General features: G+C 40.7%; 1 protein-coding gene across 1 annotated transcript in view; it reads left to right on the top strand.

The window, feature by feature from the left end:
• Window positions 1-24,556, top strand: part of KIT (KIT proto-oncogene, receptor tyrosine kinase) — a 110,870-nt gene extending 86,314 nt beyond the window's left edge. The window contains exons 8-21 of the mRNA XM_042781701.1: window positions 5,562-5,676; window positions 8,132-8,313; window positions 9,463-9,569; window positions 9,661-9,787; window positions 10,027-10,131; window positions 10,220-10,330; window positions 12,422-12,575; window positions 15,975-16,063; window positions 16,690-16,817; window positions 17,901-18,023; window positions 21,916-22,027; window positions 22,147-22,246; window positions 22,816-22,921; window positions 24,440-24,556. Coding sequence (XP_042637635.1) covers window positions 5,562-5,676; window positions 8,132-8,313; window positions 9,463-9,569; window positions 9,661-9,787; window positions 10,027-10,131; window positions 10,220-10,330; window positions 12,422-12,575; window positions 15,975-16,063; window positions 16,690-16,817; window positions 17,901-18,023; window positions 21,916-22,027; window positions 22,147-22,246; window positions 22,816-22,921; window positions 24,440-24,556 — 1,676 coding nt within the window. The remainder of the gene's footprint in view (window positions 1-5,561; window positions 5,677-8,131; window positions 8,314-9,462; window positions 9,570-9,660; window positions 9,788-10,026; window positions 10,132-10,219; window positions 10,331-12,421; window positions 12,576-15,974; window positions 16,064-16,689; window positions 16,818-17,900; window positions 18,024-21,915; window positions 22,028-22,146; window positions 22,247-22,815; window positions 22,922-24,439) is intronic.
• Window positions 24,557-25,656: the final 1,100 nt, after the last annotated feature.

Below are 25,656 nucleotides of genomic sequence, written 5' to 3' on the forward strand. Positions count from 1 at the left end.
TATTTTTATCTCAACAGGAAATACATAACTTATACACCTCTTATGCTTATCTCAACTTTCAACTTGGGAGGAATTAGGGAATTTGTCATTGGGTGTACTGCTTATTGCAGACTATCTGACAAAACCACAGCTCAGATTTAACTTGGAGAATTGCAGAGAGCTGATGTATCTTTAAAAGCAAAATGTATATTTAATGCCTTACACCCGTGCTTACACCCGTGCATTGAGGCACTTAAAAAATGCAGATGAGCTCAGATTTTCATTTTTAGGAATCAGATTTATACCTAGCTCATTCTTTATGCATTAAATATTTTCTTAGTGCAATTTTCCATATACAGCCCAAACTGTGCTTAGTGGAATTTAGCTTTTCAGAATGAGGTCTCTCATCATCGGCATCAGGGTTGGGACTGAGACTAGGATGCAAAATTTAAGGAGGCACTCACTAGCAGGAGCCAACTCTGTATTAACAAGGCCTCGAGGATGAGTGTTTTCTTAAATTTTATGCCCTTTTTAAATCAGGTGCTTGTCTGGAGCCCTGGTGGGCTGCTAACCACGGTAGAAAGAGTTGGCAGCCTGCTTCCATAACAATTACAGCTTTGGAAACCTTGTGGGGCAGTTCTACTCTGTCTAGGGTCTCTCTGAGTCGTACTTACTGACAATGGGTAGGTGCTTCTCTGGTAGTCCATTCTCTGGGTGGTGCAGATGGGTAAGTGCATTGACCATCAGCAAAAGGTTGGCAGTTTGAGCCCACCTATAGGTGCCTCAGAAGGTAGACTTGGTGATCTCCAAAAGGTCACAGGCTTGAAAATACCATGGAGCAGTTCTCTGCACACACGGGGTCACCATGAGTCAGAATCAACCTGACAGGAGCTAACGATAGCAGGTGCTTCTCTTGCCTCACACTAAACCTGGCCCTGATCAGGGTCCCTTGGAAGGGATTCGAGAAAGCAGATTGCTGGGCCAGACCTTTGACTTACTGAAACCCTGGGGGTAGGGGCCAAGTATCTGTGGTTTTTACCTCTTCTCTTAATGATTTTAATGCATCCTGAAATCTGAGGACCCTCTGAGCTTGATCTAAGGCCCAACAGGACTAAAGCTGCTCAGCTAGCCTCAGGTTATGATCCACCTGGAATAGTGACTTAAAAAACTACCTAATTAACTGGCACACAGGAGCAAGTAGGCCAGCCAGGTCGCACCACTTGCCAGCTATGGCTGTTGTGTAACCGCTACCAGGTGTCACGCTAGAAGGCTTGGCTCTTTGAGTACGTGTAACCACAGCTAAATGGAATATGAGTTGTTCCAATTTTTTAATTAAAAAAATGTTTTATAGGTTTGTTATTAGCTACATGTTCATTATAAAAAGAAAGTAAGTAAAATGAAAAAGAAATAAAAACTATCCATCACCCTACCCAGAGATAACCATACATTGTTAACATCTTAAGATATCTTTTCAGCCTCTTTTTCCTGTTAGTATTTAATTCCACTAAAATTACATCCTATGACAGTATGGGAATTAGGTAGGAAAGATGAGTGAAAAAAGGAATATAGGTGTAACCATATCTATCTAAATAATTTAAGATTCCTATAAGAATACGCATCACTGTTGGATTGATTTCAACTCATAGTGACCCTATAGGACAGAATAGAACTGCCCCATGGGGTTTTCTAGGTTGTGATCTTTACGGAAGCAGACTGTTACATCTTTCTCCTGTGAAGCGACTAGTAGGTTTGAACCACTGACCTTTCAGTTGGCAGTTGAGCACTAAACCACTACACCACCAGAGTTTCTTTCTCATTTGAGTACTATTCAGTTATCTTTGCCATATATGTGTAGACATACTACTCATCATCAATCTCAGTATTAAGGGGAAAAAATAATAAAAGTTCACAACGTCTTACCTTATGGCCCACTATTGTAAAAATGTGGTCTCCCCTCCACATAAGATCACCAAGAGGCTGTTCTCTTGTTTCTTTGTGCGTGTGTGCAGCTATGCTTTATAACCAAATTCCTTTGTGATCTGAGAGACTTGATTTTGGGGAGTGGGATCTTAATTGCTCAACAGCTCTTGCTGTATGCCTGCCATAGGTCAAGCTCTGTGCTAAGAATCAGAGATAAAAATCAGTAAGATGTGGTTCTGGCCCTTGAGAACATATAGTCTGATAGGGGAGAGAAACTAAGATACTGCATAACACTGGCAGGTGCTGTTAAGGGCTGCAGGAATAAGGAGGAGAGACCAACCAACTTGGCTTGGAAGAGTTGAGGATGGCTTGGAAAAGGAGGATGACATTTGAATTCATTCCAGACAGACCCACCGTATGGCACATGCGTTCTCCAGCAAAGAGCATTTTCCTAAGGTTCTATGGTTTTTTTGTGTGTTATGTCCTACTTTTCAGCCCAATCACACGGTTGCCCATGATAATTAAATGAAACTTGCCAGATGGATGCTTTCACGAGATGATAGCTCATCTTCTTGCTCTATTTGTGAAGCTGGCATTAGATCCAAACTTTCAAGAATGCTCCTACCTTGAGATTGCTTTGGAGTGTTGCTGGTTTATGTGTATTAGCCAAATGGCCTGTCCATCAGCAGAGGCAGGTTGAGTGACAGGTGGGTGTGCCACGCATGCGGACACTCAGACCCCTGCCGGTCTGTTTTGCTTCCAAGGAGGCGAAGTGGTGAGAGGTTGCTCCACAGAGATGTCATTTATCACTGTTACCTTTCCTTAGGGAAATAAACTTCCTAAGCTTCTGATTTGTCAGTCTTTCCTTCTCACCACTTTTTTTTTTCCTTTCAGTTGCAACATAATGTTGAATTCCCAGTGCACTGGGTTAAAATATGTGCACGTTATCACATTATCTTAAGGAAGCAATTTTCAGATCATTGCAGAGGATATTTAAAGTGGTGAATACAGTTACAGTGGGCACTCTGATTTAAAATGAATAACTAGGAGATCATATGATGTTATGCATTTGTCAAAACTCGTAGAATAGTGAACCTTAATGTAAATTATGGGCATTTAGTTAATAATAATGTATCAATATTGATTTATCAATTATGCCTAATGTACCACAGGAATGCTAGATGCTAATAAGAGCAGAAATACTATGTTAATACATAATATTGTATTACCATTATGTTATGCGGTGGGGAGGGGCTGTGTGGGGACTTTCTGAGTTTCTGGGTGACACCAATGATTTTGTGCTTGACTGCTAACCAATAAGTTGGCAATTCAGACCCACCCAGGTCTGTCTCTGTGGAGGAATAGCTTGGTAATCTACTTCCAAAAAGATTTCAACCAAGAAAACCCTATGAAGTAGTCCTAATCTGTAATATATAGGGTTGAAATCTATTTAACTACAGCAGATTTTTTCTGAACAATTGTTTGTAAACCAAAACCTGCTCTAAGAAATATGGTCTATTTAAAGAAAAAAAAAGTAAGGGTTTTGTGAATAGTACTTAGTAATTTATTATTTCATTCTGTGGATCACTGTTGGGTCTTTGTAAGCACTATCTCATTGAATTATCACAACATTCCTGTGAGATGGGTTCTATTACTATTCCCATTTTCACTGTTAAGGAACATTTACAGAGACAATTCAGAAACTAGAACAAGGGCAGAGAACTGGTAAGTGTTGGAGCTGGTATTCAGGTCTGTCCACTACAAACGTGGTATCTCCCATAGTTCTGTACTCAGACTTGGCGCAATAGATGCTGAAACACCAAGGATACAGGGTGAGCACATCTCCATCTCCGACATCAGGATGCTCACGTTGCAGCTCACTCATTCTCAAAAAATTAGTGTTGTTTGCTACCATTGTGTTTGCTGCGACCCATAGCAAGTGACCCAGTATACAACTGAGCAGCAGGTGGCTGGGCTTGCACCATCTTCACAATTATCGCCATGCTCAGTCTGTTCTTTTTTTTTTCCCTGTCCCTTTAGCTATCTCCCTGTGGCCACTGTGCTTTTTGAGTGCCTTCCAACCCTGGAGGCTCGTGTCTCGGCACGATGTCAAACAATATTCTATTCTAACCCACAGCATTTTTATTAGCTAATTTTCAAAAGTAGATCACCAGCCCTTTCTTCCAGGTCTTAGTCTGAAAGTTCTACTGGACCCAGTCCACCATGGTTGACGCTGATGGTATTGGAAGTACTGGTGACATAGTTTCCAGCATCATAGCAACCCACAAGGCACTACAGGACAGCAAATTGACAAAAAGGTGGTGGTCTCAAAGAATTAGAATCCTTCACATGTATTATCATCAGAAAAATGGAGCATGACTTAATCTCCCTTTCATGTTAGGAAAAAACTTCAGAAATTTGTGGTGCTTTAGGGCACTCTTGAATATTAATTGATTGTTGTAGTTATACAGAAATCCCAAATGAGAGCATTCCTGCTGATAACGATTTACTTTTTTTGGTGATTGGACTCAGTTATAGATATATTTGTAAATAAAATTCTTGAACTGGTTTTCTCTTCTAATTTTCTGTCCATATTTGGCATTTGAAATAAAAATTTAAAATTAAAAGTCCACATTGTATTTTACTGTTAGGTAGTGGCTTCTTTGTAAATAGCGATTCAGCTCTTTATCCATTTCCCCCACTCCAAAAAAAAAAAAAAGGAAAGAAAGAAAATTCCTGGAAGAGAGGACAGGGCTTCTCTTTTCCTGTAACTCCTAATTCATCTATCCCAATCTCTACAATAATGTGAAATTCCAATGGCAGATACAGTAACTTGAAATTCCAATGGTAAGACTTCCTTTAAACAGGATTTCCATTGTTAGAACCACTGTTCATCTGTCAGTTTGTCATACTGTGGTAGCATGTTGCTATGACACTGAAAACTATGCTACTAGTACTTTAAATACTAGCAGCTTGTCACCCATGGTAGACAAGCTTTCAGCAGAGCTTCTAGATTAAGACAAGGAAAAAAGGCCTGGCAGTAAACTTCTGAAAATTAGCCAGTGAAAAACCCTACACATACCAATAGAATATTATCCAATGTTGTGTTGGAAGATGACCCCCCATTGGGTTGGAAGGCACTCCACATATACAGTGGCTGCATCCATGGAGTCAACAAACCAGCAGTCGTGAAGATGGCTCAGGACCAGGAAACCTTTTGTTCCATTGTACATAAGGTCACCTTGAGTCAGAGGTGACTCCGTGTAACTCGAAACAGCAACAGCCTTCATTACGGTTTAGGCTCCCAAAATCTTGACTTTCAGATACTCCTCTCTTGAAGCAGAAACTCGACCAGGTGGCCATTGGACACTGCCACTTGAGCAACTCCAAGAACAGATTGACACCAGGACCTTCACATCTGCAGGGGGGACGGGCTTTGCCACGCTGGGCAGCCCTAACCGTGAGGGCCTCCCCTGGCTTGACCTTCACATTTCTCTCCCCGGGCCTTCCACTCACTGGGACAGACTCTCCCCTTGGAGCAACATGTGTTCCTTCTGAGTGCTCATCAGCCTCAAGAGGATTCTAAGGATTAGAAAGAGAGTGAAGCAAATCTTGGTGAGATTTCAGCAGTCTGACAGATGGCCATTTTTCCTTTCCTGCAGCAAAACCAGAAATCCTGACTTCTGACAGGCTCGTGAATGGCAAGCTCCAATGTGTGGCAGCGGGATTCCCAGAGCCCACAATAGAGTGGTATTTTTGTCCAGGAACTGAGCAGAGGTGAGATGATTATTTTTGGCACTGCTTAACATGCAGAAGGGAGGGACTACCATTCAGTTGAATTTCAAATGTGTTTTCAGACTTTTTTTTAAGCTTTGTTTTGGTTATTATTTTTTTCTATCCGTGAGGCTTTTGAGAGGGAATAATTGCTGTATTTTTCTTGTTCGACATTAATTTTCTTTGCTGAAAAATGATGACTGAATGACTTACCTCTTTTGGTGGTTATCTTTTTGGATTTATCATGCAATTTCTAGCCTGCAGGTAGATAAAGCAATTTTCCAGGACCAGAGTAATTAGATTTCCATTCTATACACAGGAGGTAATGTGTGTGGGAAATGTGGCTGTAGTTATCATGAAAAAATTACCTCAGAAGTTAATTGCCGAGTTACCAAAAAGTAATGATCATGCAATTACAACATGCATATGGCATTTGTAAGCTACGTTTTTCTCCTTCATTAGGTACCCAGCTCCTGAGCAAAAGCACATCTGGCATCGGTACCTCCTCTCCCATACAATCCATACTTAAATTGTCCTTTCACATTACCTGAAGATTCAAATGAGGTCAATGTTGTTGTTTTTATCCATCAAATGCTATTTTGTGCTCAGGCTTTAAAAGCTCATTTTAACATCACAATTGAATAGTCAGGCTAATAATGGAAATTTCATTTTTCATCAAATAAACCTTTTCATCACAATGAGTCAGAGGAGGTCACATAGTATTATTGTCTTCATGGAGTTTTAGTCAACTATTTTCTGTGGAGAGTAATAGTGAGGGTTCAAGACTCTGGAATGGATGCCCACAGTGGGAAACAACTCCAGTTGTTACACTCATTCATTCAGCAAGCATTTGTGGAATGCTAGCTGTGTGCCAGAGACAGAGCTGCTAAATACCTGAGCCCTTGTCCTTGTGTGTTTATATTTTAATGGGAAGAGACAGATAAAAGACAACATAAACAAATAAATTCATTATGCTGTTTAGTGATAAGTTCCTGGGTGGCACAAATTGTTAAGTGTACTGCTGCTAACTTAAAGGTTGGCGGTTCCAACCCAGTGCCTCTGTGGAAGAAACACTTGATGATCTGCTTCCATAAGATCACAGCCAGGGAAACCTTATGGAGCAGTTCTGCTCTGTAACACGTGGGGAGGCCCCATGAGTTGAGGGCCAACTCACTGGCAGCAAATAACAAGGAGAGAAAGAAAACAAGGTAGAGGAGAGGAAAAACTGCTAGAAATATGAGAGAGGCAAGTGAAAATTGGGAGTCGTAGTCGGGCTCAGAGAAGGGGAGCCGAGGGAAGGATTCCCCCGTGGGAGTATCTTTGCCATCTGCAGTATAACTGGGTGGTACCACCTGTAATTCCTTGCATAGAACCTTGAGCCTCATGACCCTCACCCTACAGTTTTTGGAGTTGCCCTGTCCTCAGCACTGTTGACTTTTCATGCTTTCTTGAAGCTCCTCCATGTTCTTCCTTTTCAACCATTCATACATCATTTCAGACTTTATTATAAGGATAAGGCTTTGGTGGTTCAGTGGTAGAATTCTCTCTTTCCATGTGGGAGACCCTGGTTCCATTCTGAGATGGCACACCTCATGCATAGCCACCATCCGTCTGTCAGCAGAGGCTTACAGGTTGCTGGGATCCTATGAAGTGGAGCTTTCAGACTAACATGGACTGGGAAGTAAGACTATTGATCTGCTTCTGAAAATCAGACAGTGAAAGCCCTCAATCTCAGTGGTCTGACCCACAGCTCCTGAAGGGGAGGGTGCAGGACTGGGCTGCATTTCTTTCCATTGTGTATGGAGTTGCCACGGGTCAGGGACCGACTCGATGACAGCTAACAACGACTACACTGGATGCCAAGATAGGTGCCAAGCATTTTATTTAATCCATTTCTTTTCCATCCAGTAACCCTCCAAGGTGGATATTACCATCCTGATTTTATAGGCTCAGAGACCTGGGCTTAAAAGGGTTTAAGTAACTTGTTAGAAGTAATCAGAATAGATGTTTGAGTCAGGAGTCAAACCCACATCTAACCCCAAGCTCAGCTCCCTTCTTCTCCTCCTCCAGGGTACTTTTCTTGCTCACTGAACCACAGATATGCTCATTCCTCTCCAGTCAGTGACAGCTGTAAAGGGAAATTTCCACATATTATGAACCTTTAGAAGGAGCTCTGGTGGTATAAAGCCTAAGGCATTTGACTGCTAACCAGAAGGTTGGTGGTTCAAACCCACTAGCCACTCCTCAGAAGAAAGATGGGGCAATCTACTTCCATAAAGATTTACCACCTCAGAAACCCAATGGGGGTCAGTGTGAGTCAGAATTTACTCGATGGCAGTGAGTTTAGTTTTGATTTTTGATGAACCTTTAACTTAGTTATAGAAGTGTGTCATGTCCAAGGTGTTTCCTTTACTTATTTGTTTGCCTAAAGTAAGTCTGGGTTGTTTTCTTCTGCTAGATGTTCTGCTCCTATTGTGCCAGTGGATGTGCAGATACAAAACTCATCTGTGTCACCGTTTGGAAGACTAGTGGTTCAAAGTTCCATAGATTCCAGTGCATTCAGGCACAATGGCACGTTTGAGTGTAAGGCTTACAACGATGTGGGCAAGAATTCTGCCTTTTTTAACTTTGCATTTAAAGGTAACAACAAAGGTATATTTCCTTTTAATCCAATTTAAGGGGATGTTTAGGCTCTGCCTGCCATTATCAGTCATGATTTTAAGCCCATTCCATCACTGGCCATGTCATTCTGGTAATATTTGCATTGCATTGCATAGTCATCAAACTCACTATGTTTCATTCTGTACTAGCTTATTAATAAATTGTATGCTTTTCTCTGTGTAATTTTAACCATGCTCTTTTATGTATTTTATGTGTGTATATGTATAATTGTATATTTTCCAGTTGCTTCTATTAGAAGGAGTGGAGAAAGCAAGTAGAGAAATAGATTTACTTTATAACCAAACAGAGTTAGGGCAATTTAAAATTGAAATGCCATGTAAAATTTCAGTTATTTAAAATGAGTTATTCTAACACATTTGCAAACACTATATCAGAAAGTTAACACTGTCTTTTATGAAGTCAGGTTAGCAAGTTATTTCTTGAAAAGCTTTACAGTTTGAATCATGAGTGAATTGCTCTTCTAACATGAGTTAGTGGATATGTCGTGAATGAGTTGATGAATTGGTGTAATGTTAGAAGACAAAGAAACTGGGCACCTCCGTTTTCAGAGCTCAGTTTGTTTTCTTCAGTTGGCAAGGGGTAGTGCCAAAAGTAGTGGTTTTTCAGTTTTTGAATAATGAGGGGAAGACTCTTACATTGTTCTACATCATTGACTTTTTTTTCCACAGGGCAACAAAAAGAATACTTTTAAAAATGCTTTTCTTGATTATGAATGACATTCGTATTCAATGTAGAAAAGGCGGGAAAGCTAAAGAAGGAAATATAAACCAAAGGAAACTTCTTTAAGTTGTCCAAGGCAGGAATTAGGTTCAAGTGCAAATTTCTCTCAGATGTTTTTTCATTGAAAAACAGCATGAAGTTATTGTGCTATAGAAATTTCAAGTTCTCTTCCACAATAGTCTGGTTTCAAGTTATATTTTAAATGATTCATATGAATAACAATAGTAAGATACTAACCAAGAGCAAGGATCTGAAATCCACGTTGCTTTGCATCCTGCCACAGGCTTCAAGTTGGGAGGCAGATGAGTTGGCGGGTGGCTGGTGGTTGTGGAGATCCAACCCTGCTGTAATAATAGTTCATGATTCGACCTTTCTCTTTCACTTTAGAACAAATCCAGTCCCACACTCTGTTCACACCTTTGCTGATTGGCTTTGTGATTGCAGCTGGTATGATGTGCATCATTGTGATGATTCTCACCTACAAGTATTTACAGGTAAAACCATCTGTGTGCTTTCCCCTGAGTGCTGTAGTGACTGAAACATTAATCAAAAGGTAACAGATATCTTTCCATGTCTCTCCCCCAGAAACCCATGTATGAAGTGCAGTGGAAGGTTGTTGAGGAAATAAATGGAAACAATTATGTTTACATAGACCCAACTCAACTTCCTTATGATCACAAATGGGAGTTTCCCAGAAACAGGCTGAGTTTTGGTCAGTATGAAACTGGGGCTTTCCATGTAACCTTTTGGTGTACCCATAATAATGGCTTAGGGAACCCCAATGGCTTCCTTTGTTTTATTCTGCTGAAATAATAAGTGTTTTTTGTGAAGTATTATTGCTGTCTCTAGACAAAGTTGTCTTTAATTCCTTTGCTGATTTTGAAATTACACAATGTCTCTTCAGTCTCGTCATTGCCACCACCACTTACCCTGTTGTCTTCCTTGTTAAAGGGAAAACCTTGGGGGCCGGAGCTTTTGGGAAAGTTGTTGAGGCTACTGCATATGGCTTAATTAAATCAGATGCGGCGATGACGGTGGCTGTGAAAATGCTCAAACGTAAGTTCCTGCAGGGTACTGCATGTGCTAGTCAACAGGGGTTGGCTAAATCTGTTTTTTTGCTAAAATAAGATATTTCTAATTTTAGCAAGTGCCCACTTAACTGAACGAGAAGCCCTAATGTCTGAACTCAAAGTCCTGAGTTACCTTGGTAATCATATGAACATTGTGAATCTTCTTGGAGCATGCACCATTGGAGGTAAAGCCATGTGTAAACTGATTATTATCAAAAGGGGAAATTTAATCTTTTGGACAATGCTTGGTTATAAACTCTGTGCATGATTTTTACCCAGGTAATTGCTATCTCTTGCTAAATATGCTTGTTTTTTAGAGAGCTGAGCTCTGGTGGCATGGTGCCTAAGGCACTTGACTGCTAGCCAGAAGGCTGGTGGTTCAAACCTAGCAGCCACTCTTCAGAAGGAAAGTTGGGCAATCTACTTCTGTAGTGATACTGCCTCAGAAAACCAAGGCGGGGCTCATCATAAGTCAGATCTGATTCGACGGCAGTGAGCCACGTTATTCTTAAGGGTGTCCCTATAATCAGAATTGGAGATCCTGGAATAGAGTAGGAGAAAAATGTGGAACAAAACTCAAAATCATTAAAAAAAAAAAAAAAGGCCAGGCTTACTGGTGTGTTAGATACTGGTGAAACCCCCGAGGCGATGACTCCTATTCACCCTTCAGACCTGGAATTGAACTCACACTCGTGGCTTAACTTTCAGCCAAACAGTAGACAGGCCTATGAAGTGAACAATTACACCAGGGAGGTGCATTCCTTAGATCAGCCACGGAAGATCAGAAGGGCAGCATCTGTGCAAGGAGAAAGCTCAGAAGGCAGGAATGCATAAGAAAGAAACACTCAGGGAAAAGGTAACCACAGGGAGGAAGTGGGAAGAGAGCTGTTACATTGGGAGAATTACAATCAGTGTCACAAAACAAAACATGTATGAACTGTTGAATGGAAAAGAAATTTGCTCTGTAAACTTTCACCTAAATTATAGCGAACAGTTTTAAAAAAAAATAAAGGAATGTCCCTGGGTGGGGCAAACAGTTTGTACTCAACTACTAACCTAGAGGTTAGTAGTTCAAACCCACCTGGTGGTATCACAGTAGAAAGACCTAGGTATCTGCTTCTGTAAAGATTACAGCCAAGAAAACCCTGTGGACAGTTCTGTTTGGTCACATGGGGTTGTCATGAATGTGAATCTAAATGTATATTTTAGTTTTATCATTGTAGGTGGGATATCGCAGTGCATACCCTAGTTGCTGTGATGTATGCCACCTTAACAACACTGATCTCTTGAATATCTCATCTCATCTAAGCTGAAAAGCTTTTCTTTTCATCTTACAAACTTTATATATTCCCGGATCATATTTTGTCACTCAAAGGTTAATATTCATCTGCATACTATAATTAAAACTAGGTCTCAAGCCTCCCAGTGCTTACATATACACTAAACAAGGCAAAGCTTTCACTTCTGCAGAAATAAATTTCCAATTCTGAACCATTAGTGAAACCTTCCATCAAGCACCTGTGATGCTTGCAGAAAGCATTTTTGGCCTAAAGGAACAAAGATGTGTAAAATGAGCTGTTCCTCGAGCTCTGGATAGATTCACGGGCAAGTTGACAGCTTTATATGATTTCTGAAAACAACCCCCGTAAGTGTTGCTTAACCACATCATGAATTGTTCATGAGAAATTTTTACCTAAATTAATTGGTTGCCTATTACCTTTGAGCTGCAGCTTTGGGCATTTGTAACACTAGGCATTTTTTGACTGCCGGTAGTCAGGACACAGGTGATGCCCTGTCATTGCAGGTTTTCACCTAATTTCCAGTCTTATCTCAGCTGGCTGTTCCATGTGGTCGGTTTTCCCATTATGCTGCTGTTTGTGCTCTTCATCATTTCCATAATAACCTTACAGAGGAGGGTGGAAAGCCCTGCTGTAAACAGAAGTAGATCACAGATTCTTGTAGGAAGCCTGATAATAAATAGTACTGCATAGTTTGAAAGCATAACTTCTGTCTGTAAAACCAGCAATCACACCTGGCCCCAAAGAGTAACATTACTTAGAAATCCAGGTAAAAGGGGCTTGCTTGTTTAGCTTCCCTCCACAAAATAATGCTGCTTTTTTACAAGCAATGTTCGTAGACAGGATTGTATTGGCATTCAGCTGGTTTATTCATTTAACCTGCATTTTAATGGCTGAGACCAGCCTTGGATGTCTTATGGGAGGCCGAAATTATCTATACACATCACCCCTTTCTAACCTTTCCTTCCATGCTTGCAGGGCCAACCCTGGTCATTACAGAATATTGTTGCTATGGTGATCTTTTGAATTTTTTGAGACGAAAACGTGATTCATTTATTTGCGCCAAGCAGGAAGATCACGCAGAAGCAGCACTTTATAAGAATCTTCTGCATTCAAAGGAGTCTTCGTCGTGGTAAGACAAATTTACATAAACAATCAGCTGTTGACAGGCAGTTCGTGGGGTCGTAAGGGTTTGTAATCAAGGCTGATTCTTTGAAAAATGAACTGAGGTACTCTGAGGTGCAAAATCAAAATTATTAAATCATTTAAATGTGATTAGCAGTTCAGAAAGTTCAAATAGTGTTTTTAAAGATTCGGATTGTCTTAAACTTAGATTTTTGCTGGAGGTTTTTTTTTTTTTTTTTTTAATACTCCTTAGTTTTTGTTCTCGGCTTTAGTTCTCTTCCACTGAATGAGTTCTCTACCCGTTTCTCTGTCACAGATCCGTTCTTGTGTGTCATTCCATTTATACAGTAGAGCTTAGTACTATATGTGTCTTTACAGTGAGGCAGTGTTTATAGGGAAATGCTAAAGCCTGTCAAGTTGTCACAGTAAATTCCTTTAAAACCTTTAAGAAAATGGCAAAGAGCTCTGAACATATCTCCACACGTAGGTCTCTTTTCATCTCCCTTTGAATTATTTCTATATACCTTGCTTTTCTAATTTTTTTTCCCACTCATCATTCTGTAAAAAGGCATAACTACTCTACCACATTAAAAAAAAAATTCTGTACCTATTCTATATCATTGATAACATTCTGAAATCGAATGATGTGCAAAGAGCTTCAAGTTCTTTTAAGGAGAATTGCTTTGACTTAAAACCAAAATAAGAGTTTTTCTCTGCTAAACCTGGCCTATTCTTTCTTATGAATGCTGTTAAGATCCACCGCTTAGGAAGACTTCCCAGGTTTACCCAGCCTGACCAAAACCAAACCAAACCCACTGCCATAGAGTCAATTCTGACTCATAGCGACCCCCATTGTGTTTCCAAGATGGTAAATCTTTACAGAAATAGATGTTTTCGTTTTCCATCCATGGAGCCGCTGGTGGGTTTGAACCGCCAACCTTTTGGTTAGCAGTCTGATGCCTTAGGCACTATGCTACCAGAGCTCCTCCCTAGCCTGATAAAAATCATGATTATTACCCTCACTCCCTTAAGCTCTTTATTTATGCAGTTGTGTGGTGGATTCCTCCTCTTCTTTTTATTCCTTCTATCTCTAATGTTCTGAGATAGCAGGACTTTGTTCCCTAAACTCTCACCACCTTGCCCTTATGGAGACCTCAGTAAATATTACAGACAGGTTCCAACCTCTTAAGGAACCTTGGTGGTGTAATGGTTAAGCACTTAGCTGCTAACCAAAATGTCAGAGGCTCTGCAAGAGAAAAGCCCTAGTGATCTGCTCCTGTGAAGATTCACAGCCTAGGAAACCCTATGGGGCAGTTCTACTCTATCCTCTGTTGTTGCTATGATTTGGAATTGACTCTATGGCATGCAACAACAGTCACCTCTTAGGAGCCCTGGTGGCATAATTTTTAAGTGTTTGGCTACTAGTCAAAAGGTTAGAGGTTTGAATTCGCCCAGTGGCTCCACAGGAGAAAGACCTGACAGTCTACTCCTATAAAGATTGTTGTTGTTAGGTGCCATCGAGTAGCAACCCTACATACAACAGAACGAAACACTGCCCATTTGTGTACCATCCCCACAATCCTTGCTATACGTGAGCCCGTCGTTGCAGCCACTGTGGCAGCCCATCTTGCTGAGGGTTTTCCCCTTTTTTGCTGACCCTCTACTTTACCAAGCATGATATCCTTCTCCAGAGAATAGGCCCTTCTGGCAACATGACCAAAGTAAGTGAGATGCAATCTGACTATATTCTTGCTTCCCAGGAGCATTCCAGCTGCACTTCTTTCAGGACAGATTTGTTCATTCTTCTGGCAGTCCATGGTATTTTCAGTATTCTTCACCAACATCACAATTCAAAGGCTATAAAGCAAAAAACTAGAAAAACCTATGGGGCAGTTCTACTCTACCCTGTACTGTCGCTAGGATTTAGAATTAATTCTGGCACACAGCAGTCACCTCTTAGGAGCCCTGGTGCACAATGGTTAAGTGCTGAGCTACTAGTCAGAAGGTTAGAGGTTTGAACCCACCCAGCAGCTCCACAGGAGAAAGACTTGGCAGCCTGCTCCTGTACAGATTCCATACTAGAAAGCCGTTTGGGGCACTACTGCTCTGTCACAGGGTCTCAGGGAGTTGAAAATCTGCTCGATGATACCCAACAAAACAATAATCATTTCTTACAGCCATTTTCTGTACCTCTGGCTGAAGTTTAAAACCACAGTTGAAGTTCTTAATTTTTCTTTTTTTTTCCAGTTCTGTAAACTTAAGTAGTTTCAAGTTGTGGTAAATACAAGACAAACCACCTTTTGTCTGTTTCTCCAAAACATACGTTCTTTGTAGAAAAAAATGAATCACCTTGCCTTATTTCTATAATCTTGGCTCCATATATATTTTTTAACTTTCTGAAATAATGGCCCAAATTGTTCAATTTTGTGTGGTGTTCTTTGTGCTGTGGGATCCCATATGGGATTGGAACCACCAGCATGCTCTGAAGGAGATTGTTGTCATGGTGTTTCTATGCTAATCAGAAGCAGGAAGTACTAGAAATCTTGAAGAGTCTCCAGCCAAATGTTGCAGATTCAAGAGGTCCAGATGGTTCAGAAAATCATCCAAATTATTGGTGTTTATCTGAACCAAACTTGGTTTTTAAACCTTTTCCATCAGTCGCTATATGTTAACAAGCTCTGCCTTCCCCCGTAACACATCACGGAAGTCCTTGTTCTTTATCTTTCTTTCATCTTGTCTTGTCTCTTGGGGCTAATTTAGAGAGTTGGAAATAGTGGTTATGTTTTTGACTCTTTTTCCTGTTAGATCCGGGACATTTCTAACACCAGCCCCCTCTTGGTGAGCATAACAAAGGCCATCTAATTCCTGAGGTGGTAGCTCTGGTGGCCTGGTGCCCAAGGCATTTGACTGCTAACCAGAAGGCTGGCGGTTCAAACCCACCAGCCACTCCTCGGAAGGAAGATTGGACAATCTACTTCCATAGTGCTCGGACATTCAAGGAGGGCTCTCTATGAGTCAGATCTGACTCAACAGCAGTGGTTTTTTTTTTTTTTTTTCCCTGGTTTGATAATTCCTGGGGTTGGATCCTAATGTCGAATATTAAAAGCTTGTTGTTGTTGTTGTTATGTGCCGTCGAGTCGGACCCAACTCATAGCGACCCCTCCTTGGGTTTCCGAGGCAGTACTATGGAAGTAGATTGCCCCATCTTCCTTCCGATAGCCTCTAAAATAAGTCTTTCAAACTCTTCATTCATACTTGACATACTTTCTTCAAATAAAAACAGCTCCTTATGCTGAAAAAAAGAAAAAACTGGAGGGTGAAGAGATTGAGCCTGTCTCATTAGTGTCCCTGTCCTGTTCCCCATTCTGTTCAGTCATGCCTTAGTGAATGTTGCATCTCTCAACAGTGATAGTACTAATGAGTACATGGACATGAAGCCTGGAGTTTCCTACGTTGTCCCGACCAAAGCAGACAAAAGGAGATCTGCAAGAATAGGTGGGTACCTACTAAGCCATGACAATGATTTCATTTGCAGAGGAGCTAGGTGGTGCAAATGGTTTGCACTCAGCTACTAACCAAGGCTGCCAGTTCAAACCCACTCAGCAGCACCTCAGAAAAAAGGCATACTTTTCTGGCTCCCTAAAAATGGTAACCAAGAAAACCCTATGGAGCAGTTCTATTCTGCATGCCATTGGGTCATCATGAGTCAGAACTGATTTGATAGCAGTGGGCTTGGTTTTGGTTTTTTGTAGACTAAAAGTTCATTCCTGAGAGTGACTAGTTCTCCTTTCTAATAGGGTCCCTACCAGTGGCAGTTAAGGAGGTGTTTGGGAGAAAAGCATGTGTTTTTGTAGCTGAGTCTCCTATAGCATATATGGGATTTTGGTGTTCATTTGGTTTGTAACTACTATTCTTTCTCCAGGTTTTAGTAACCAGTCTAGGATTGTAAATACTAACTTTGTGATTTGATACTACATTCCCTCAACATTGAGGTGGTGATTGGCCTGCAAGTTCACATTAGTTCCTTCATTCCCAGCCTTTACTGTTACGGTTGTTGCTGTCTTTTATTTTCCTCACCTTTAAGGCTTCACATGCTTAGAAAAACCCTCTCCTCTTGCCAGGCTCATACATAGAACGGGATGTGACTCCCGCCATTATGGAGGATGATGAGTTGGCTCTGGATCTTGAAGACCTGCTGAGCTTTTCCTACCAGGTGGCAAAGGGCATGGCCTTCCTTGCCTCGAAGAACGTAAGTGGGAGTGCATCTCAGAAGAGTCCTTTTTTTTTTTTCATAAGAAGTTTGGAGCATTTGAGAGCCATAGTTAGAATGCAAAGTGTCATTTTGAAGTGTGGTAACCAAAAGCAGAGGAAATCTAGTTTTTTCATGTTTCAACTGCTGTCTCCTTGGAATTCCTGTTCTAATTTACAAGCTTTAAAGTGCAAGCCTGTCTAAATGAGCTTTCCATGAATATTTTTTATATGCAATGAATTCATTTAAAACTAGGCTTTTAGGATATAAAATATGCCCTTAGAAAACAGAGAAATAATCATTTTATCAATAAAAGGAGGGGGCCCTTATGTAGTTGCTCCCCTCGGGTGAAGCATATCATATGCTTGGGTTTTATTGACGTTAGACCCCAAATGCTACATGTATTGCTTATGAAGTTTGGGGGAGTCAGGGCATAGAGAATAATACACACTTGGGAGAAGGATGGGCACACAAGGTGAAGGATGGAACCAAAATAAGGACCGTGGTCTGTGCAGAGGTGAGAGGAATTCCCTGGGATCTGGGGCTAACAGAATAGGATGAGGCTACTGATCCTATCCTTAAGCGTCATTAGTGACATTTCCGAACAATTACCAAACTAAAAGGGGATGTAGGGTGGCTGAAATAAAGAGCTTCTTCCTTGTGTCCTTGGAAGATGTTAAATTGAAGTTGCCAAGACATTTTAGAAACTCTATAAAAGGACATTCAAGGAGCTGCATGCAAAATGAAATTTCAGCCTAAAGAACATTATAAGACTATTTATAATATATTTTCCTATGAATGAAAGAAGTCCTGAGAAGGGAGTGGGGGGAGGCATTTTATCAGGAGTCTATTTTGAAAGCGATTATAGTAATTAGGGTCCTAACAATGTGAAACACAAAATGTGATCATTCAAGGCATAATTTGCATTTTTTTTAAGTTTTTAGTGCATAGAATAGTTTAAATGTAAAACAAAAGTATTGAGTTTTTGTGATACAAGCTGCACTCCAGTGTTAAAAATAGCTTTCACTCTTTAAAAGTTTAAAATGAATTTAAATGGTTTTCTTCTCTCTCCCAACCCAATAGTGCATTCATAGAGACTTGGCAGCCAGAAATATCCTTCTTACTCATGGCCGAATCACAAAAATTTGTGATTTTGGTCTAGCCAGAGACATCAAGAATGATTCTAATTACGTGGTCAAAGGAAACGTGAGTACTCGCCCTTGACCTGACAGTCAAGGGAAGGATGTTAAGTTTCAAGTTTTGATGAAAATTATTTTCTATCATTTTCATAATGCTAATCCTACCTTGAGATATCATGCGTGTTAGCATCAAATTAAAGGTACTTCAGCAAAATTTGCATGGTATGATGAACATTACTACAACTAACATCCCGATAAAGAATTCCTAATTCTAATTGTGTAATTATGGGGCATGTGAAGGAAACAGAAATAGCTTTAATTTTCATTATAGCCTGAGAATAGCAATGATCTCAGTTTTGCTCAAGTGTAACAAATGTGGACTTGAAGGTCACAGCGGGAGAGTTTGTTTGAGATTGACATGCTATGTGGAAAAGATTAAAATCTAAGGTAATGTTCAGAATTAACTATATAGATTTTTGGATCTTAAATCAATAGAGAGCTATTAGATAGGCTCATAAGGAATCATTTGTTTATAAAACATAGAGATCTTGATTTCAAAGTGCCTTATTTCATCGCCAGTTTTCAGCGTACCTTCAGAAAAATGCTTGATCTACAATGCAGTGTCTTCCTGTTTTAAAAGTTGTAGAAAGGGAGGCACAGTATGTTTTAATGGTTTTTTCAGAGCTGACACAGGCCAGGAAATGTTGAGACCAGGGCCCATGATTTCTGGAGCAATATTCCATTTGCACAGGAGCCCTAGTGCCATAATGGTTAAGCATTCAGCTGCTAACTGAAAGGTTGGTGGTTTGAATCCACCGGCAGCTCCACGGGAAAGAAGACCTGCCATCTGCCCCTATAAAGATTAGAGCTGAAGAAACCCTACAGGACAGTTCTATGCTGTCCTATAGGGTTGCTCGAAGTCAGGACCAACTTGACAGCATACCACAATAATTCCATTAGCATAGGAAACCATAGAGTCCTGAAAATACATTCTTGGATGCCTGTTTTCCCAGACCCATTCTATACTCAGAATTGCCTCCTGAAGGTGAATGTTTATGTCCCTAATGATAATATAATGCACTATGTTGTCCCTCATCACTATGATATGTCTATGGGCAGGCTCCACTAGACTTGGTTTTGTAGAAGCATCACCCGGTTGATATAGCAGATACACTAACCAAAGCATGTATTTATATAAAAGCTCCTCTGAGGCTAGATTCCTTCATCTTGCATGTTAATAAGACCAACTTCTCTGCATCCTGGTGCAGCATCAATCAGAAGGAGCAATGAAGTGTAGTTCAGTATCTTAGGGGAAAAAAAACCTCACAGCCATCAAGTCAGTTCCAATTTATAGTGACCCCCATTGAGTTTCCGAGGCTGTAAATCTTTATGGAAGTAGATTGCCCCATCTTCCTTCTGTGGAGTAGCTGGTGGGTTTGAACCACTGACTTTCTGGTTAGCAGCCAAATACCTTACCTACTACATCTAGGCCTATGAATACTGACAAAAGGACAAGAGGAAGAAGATAGTGGTCTCTGGACACAGTGTTGTCGTGTTTGAATGTGGGCTTCACCATTTACTGGCTGTGTAATATTTGGGAAGGACACCTCTGAACCTTAGATTTTCTTACCTTGAGGATAATATTGCCACCTTGTAAAATGGCTGAGGATTAAATGAGTTAATATATGTCAAGAGCTTAGAACAGTGCCTTGACATATTGCAGCAAATATGTGTATGACACTTATTATTTTTACTTTATTGATATTTATATTGACACTTATTATTTATGGATATCTTGTTTGAAATTTAAATAATTGTGACAATGGTTATACCTCAAATTCTTATTGGCTTCTTGTTGCTTAGTGCTCTTAGTTTGAATTCACAATGGTGAGTTAGACCCCATGAGGCTTCCAGATTGTGAACTTCAGCTCAGGTCAGTTGAATGAACCAATCACAGATGTCATTTTCACAAGGCACCTGATGGGACAAGTAAACAAAAAGGAAACCACACATTAGTGACCCCAAACTTACATCATAGTCATTTGAGATTTCCTTATGTCAGGCCCTCTGAGAGTTCTCCCTTCTGCATGGCTTGTTAGTCATTTTAATGCCATGGCCCCTTTCATAGTGTAGTTGAAGCCTAGGGATCCCTTGTCCGAATAGTTTCAATTGCATAAAATAAAATACATAACAATTCCAAGGAAGTCAATTAAACTGAAACATAGCTATCAAAATATCAAAAAGTAAATCTGTGATAGAGCCATGCACATGTTTCTTTATCACACAGAATGACAGGATCTTCCCAAAACTACCAAAATCCCAAAATAAATGTTTTTTTTTAAATATCTACTACAATAACTTTGACTAGAAAAAAAGTATTTTCACAGTTTTCAAATCCCAAATGGATTAAGGGAAGGATTGAGAGATTTAGCTGTTTATGGTACGCTAGGATCCAGGAATCCAGATTGTCTGTAAGAGGAATTGTCAGGGAAAGTTTAGCTTAATATCAGTGGAAAGGCAGAATGTGGGCTTCAGCTGTTGAATTTAAGCCTTGACCCTGCCACTCAGCACCTCGAAGTGGTCATTATGATCATCAGCACCTCGTGTTGACTGAGTGCTGGCTTATGCTAGGTGCCTTTTCAGATATTAGTGAGTCAAGCAGTACAGTATGAAGCACTTTCACACACATTATCTCATGTAACCCATAAGACCATACATGAAATTGGTGGTACTTTTTCTTTCACTGAAGCTTAATTGCAAATATTGAAGTGACTTTTCCAGTCTACAATATAATATAATAATACTCACTGCCATTGAGTCGATTCCGACTCAGAGACCCCCATTGGGTTTCCGAGGCTATACATCTTTACGGAAGTAGGTTGCCAGGAATAGTTTGTATGTGACCAAACCAAACCAAATGTCATTGAGTAGATTCTAACTTATGGTGACTCCATGTGTGTCAGAGTGGAACTGTGCCCCATCAGGTTTTCAGTGGCTGTGTTTTAGAAGTGGATTGCTAAGCCTTTTGTCAAACAAGTCTCGAGGGGACTCACATCTCCAGCCCTTCAGTTAGCAGCTGAACATGTTAACTATTTGCACCATGCAGGGACTCCTTTCACATGACTGTTGTTGTTATGTGCCGTCGAGTCCAACCTTCCTTCCGAGGGTGGGTTTGAACCGCCAGCCTTCTGGTTAGCAGTTAAGTGCCTTAGGCACTATGCTACCAGAGCTCCTATCTTTCACATGACAGAAACCCCCAAATAAAAGTAGAAGTTGAAGGGTAACAGGCCAAGGCTTGCGCAGAGGTCCCATGAAGTACTCAGGGATCTGCTCCTTCCACCTTTCCACTTCTTACCATCCCTGGGGATAGCCCTCATCTTCACAGTCCAAGGTGGCCACTAAGTAGCCAGCCATCATATCCAGAAGGGCGGATAGAGGAAGGGACACAGGAGAAAGAGAACAAAGGGCACAAGTCTGCTATATTTTGAGGAAGTTTTCCTAAAACTACCACATTTTACTTACTATTAGTGGCCCACACTAAGTCACATGGCCACACTTGGTCCCAAAGGAGATTGGGAAATATAATCCTTACTGTGAGCAGCCATGTTTCTCTTATTCTGGGACAATGGGGAAACTGACATTTGGTGACAACTAGCACATCTCTGCTTTACTCAGAGCCAGTAGTGGAGTCAGGATTATAACCCCTATCTGTCTCTGAAGTCTGTGCTTTTAACCGCCATGCTATACTGACTCAATGTCCCCATCTTTAAAACAAAGATAATTAGAAGTCATTTATTCAGAGGCAGTTGGGATTATTTGAGGTCTTAGAGTTAAAAGTTCTCTATGAGATAGTAGCCAAGCTCCCACCCCTGCAAGAGCAACTTCTATAAGGACATTTTCTACTCAGTAGCTGAGCTTCTTAATTAGCATTGTTGAATTTCTTGTGCTTCCTGTTACAGGCTCGGCTACCTGTGAAGTGGATGGCCCCTGAAAGCATTTTCAACTGTGTGTACACATTTGAAAGTGATGTCTGGTCCTATGGGATTTTCCTGTGGGAGCTGTTCTCTTTAGGTAAAATAATTCTCTCCAAAGGCACCTTGATTATTAGACTCAGAGCATCATCTTGAGGTTCTTAGCAGTGTCCTGCTCGCTTGTGGTTAACGGGGATTTGCACCCTGTTTGTTCCCCAGGAAGCAGCCCATACCCTGGAATGCCAGTTGATTCTAAGTTCTACAAGATGATCAAGGAAGGTTTCCGGATGTTCAGCCCTGAGCACGCACCTGCTGAAATGTAAGGGCCAACATGCTTTTTCTTCAGAAAACATTTCTCCTTTTATTTTTCCTTTTAAAGACAGAAAACAAGATGTTGAGGGTTTGCCTGAGCACAGTTTAAAAAATGTCACCTATTTCCTTTTTATGACACATTCTGGTCAAATGTCATTTCTGTAGCTTATTTTCATAATTTCTTGTCACCAAAAATATGGAATGCTTCAGTGGCATTTCGTACATACCAGTTGCTGTGGAGTCGATTCCAACTCATGATGACCCCATGTGTGTCAGAGTAGAACTGTACCCTGCAGAGAGAGTTTCCAGGGGCTGACATTTTGGAAGGAAATTGCCAGACCTTTATTTGGAGGCACCTCTGGGTTGACTTGAACCTCCAACCTTTCCATTATCAGCTGAGCCCTTTACCCATTTGCACTTTAACCATTTTCATTTCATATAGACATGTATTTTCTTTTATACGTAACTCATTAAATACATCCAATTGCATAGCCCTGGAGTTATTATATAAATTGTTGCACCAGAAGACAGGTTAAAGGCATTGAGAAGTGGTAGCAAATGGTCCTTGTCTTGCAGGTATGACATCATGAAGACTTGCTGGGATGCTGATCCCCTAAAAAGGCCAACCTTCAAGCAGATGGTTCAGCTCATTGAAAAGCAGATTTCAGAGAGTACCAGTCATGTGAGTACTTACTCTGCTCAGTTATGGAAAACCCATCTTTTCACAGATCCAGGTATGTCCTTGCTCTCCGGCTCTGAGGGTATGACATGACCTCCCTACCCATTCTTTCCATGGCTTCAGTAATATATTAAGCTTCAGGTGAGGAAAGAAAGCAGTAGAAACAAGTGCTTTCTGCCCAATCCCATTGTTCTGGGCCAAGAAGGATGTGAGATCAGGAGGGGATAGGTTGGGTGCTTTGTACTCAGAAGTGTGGAAGTGGAAGTTTCTGTGAGAATTACCTGAGTTTCCTCCTCTCCCCAGATGCTGGTCATGAGGTCAGTATGCTCTCCCTCTCGCTTGTCGGGGCATTCACTCTCTGGAGGGTTGAGATGATCTGAACTAGAATAAAAGCACAGAAAAGACAGCTTGTTACTGCAGTGCAGTAAGCCTTCTGCTCAAACAAGCATAGCCAGAAAATGGCAGAGAACCGTCATGCCCACGAGCCATAGATAATGAAGAGAGCTGTTTGAAGTTGGGGAGAAATCCCTCCCAGTGATTTTAGGGGGAAGGAATGAAAAGTCAAATCTACTATTTCCTCTCCTGCTTTTTAGGAAGAATTAGTGACCCTCACTTTAACTCAGATTATTTTAAAGCTGCTTTTTTTTTTCCCCCTTCTGTACTGTGTGCTTGAAGCTGTCTTTACTTTCTTTCCCACCACTGATATTTTTGGGTTAAAGCTTGCTCTCCTGGGTGTCGAAATATATTTCACATTCAATCGTATTTTCTATTCAGGTGCTTTGCTTCTCCATGTGAGGTCCCTGCGAGGGCCACAGATTTCTCAGCAAATTATATCTGCTGTTAAGTTGGTTGGTTATAAAGATTATATATAAATTTTTTAATAAGTTAGTAAGTACTTCTTCCCAGATGTGTCCCATTAGAGGAACTAGGCCTGAACATCTCTCTCTCTCTCTTTTTTATTGTGGTGAAAACATACCACCAACACAACTACATTTACTACTCAAAAATGTCAATTGATGACATTTTTCATGTTGTGTGATTATTATCACTGTCCTTATGCCAAACCACCATTCCGCCACCTTTACCATAAACTCTTTGGTCCCAAACAAAAACTCCCCCTTTCTTCTCTGTCTGACCCCTGGTAACCATTAATAATCTTTGTTTCCTACGTATTTGTTTATTTCAGATAAGTCAGATCATACAGGCTTTTGCCTTTTGTAGCTGACTTATTTTGTGCAGCGTGATGTTTTCAAGGCCCATCCACGAGAACTGAACATTCTTTGCTATTACTTCTTGTGTAATCAGACATTGGGAACAAGAAGAAGTAAAACAAAGCTTGTGTTTTGCTTTGTCAGTATGTTTTGTTTTTTGGCCACCAAGGTCTGTTATAAATCCCTGTTCTTTCAGACTCTAAAGCAGTTAGTTATTTGCAATTCTGAAGCTTCAAGCACGTCATTGTTGCTGTGTGCATGATGGGATCTGGTGTATTGACTGTATGCTTGTTGCGCTTGTTTTCCTCAGATTTACTCCAATTTTGCAAACCCCAGCCCCATCCCCGTGGATCACTCGGTGCGAATCAACTCCGTCGGCAGCAGCGCTTCTTCTACCCAGCCTCTGCTTGTGCACGAAGACATCTGAGACAGAATATGTGTGTGTGTGGGGGGTCTCCCCAACGTGGGCAATCCCCATTCTTTCCGATTCCATAGTTGTTATTTTGTTTTTCTTCTACTTGCATCCCACCCCCGCCTTTACAAGCACACTTTAGTGGCCATTGACTTTATTGTCAGCCACCATCCCATTGCAAGGGTTCAAACTGTATATATTCCCAGTAGCAAGGTAATCCAGTAAATGAAAAAAAGAAAAAAAAAAGTTCTGATTAGGAGGGTGGGAGGCAGTGGATACACCAGAATCCTTCTGAAGGCTTATTCTATTTGAAAAGTAAGGTTGATATTTTATTTGAATAAATGCTAGTAATCCACAGTGATGTAATAATGCAACAAGATTAGAAGCTGAAACCTAACCTTTAGAGTGCTATTGCAACAAAGAGCACAAGTCTTTGAACATCTAGGCTTATAAAAACTAGTTCTTTATACTGAGAATGAGACACGGGCCATGAAAAAATGCTCCCTGAGCACAAATAGAGACATGCTGCTGTGAACCACTGCACGAGTTTTTGTGCTACTGACCTGATTTTTAAATAAAGAGTTTGCTTTTAAGGAGTTGAATTGGAGAGAAGGGTTCCCCAGCCAACATTTGTATATACTCATCTATCATCTATAAAAATACATGTTCATACGTTAGAGGTGAGGGGAGTCTGCAAGGTTTTGCTTCTGTATACGATCCTGGCACTCAGTCCACTGTGTCCAGGCATAGTTTAGAGCCATACAGGTTTGAAGGAAACAGTCCATTGTTTTAAATTTAGGAAAAAGCATAACTGCCAAGCAAAGGTTTGAGCATTCTCTGGTTTGATGATGAACTTGCTCTACAGATTCTCCAGAACAAGCCCACTAGCTTTAGAATGGCATTGTACACAATGGACTTGATGCCATTGGACAAAGTTCCTGATTTACCGTATGATTCCAGCAGGAGTGAGAAAAACAGTGCAGTCTCAGTTTGGATTCCTGTGTAGCAGGAAAGAATATTTGGATTCAGCCTCTTTTACGGGCATGTCCTGGACTTTGGGCCAGTATATGTGTGTGTATGTGTATATATATATATAAATATATATATATATATAT

Source organism: Orycteropus afer, unplaced genomic scaffold (genome assembly GCF_000298275.1).
Source record: "Orycteropus afer afer isolate SDZICR_OR568_19922 unplaced genomic scaffold, OryAfe1.0 scaffold00153, whole genome shotgun sequence".
NCBI lineage: Eukaryota > Metazoa > Chordata > Mammalia > Tubulidentata > Orycteropodidae > Orycteropus > Orycteropus afer.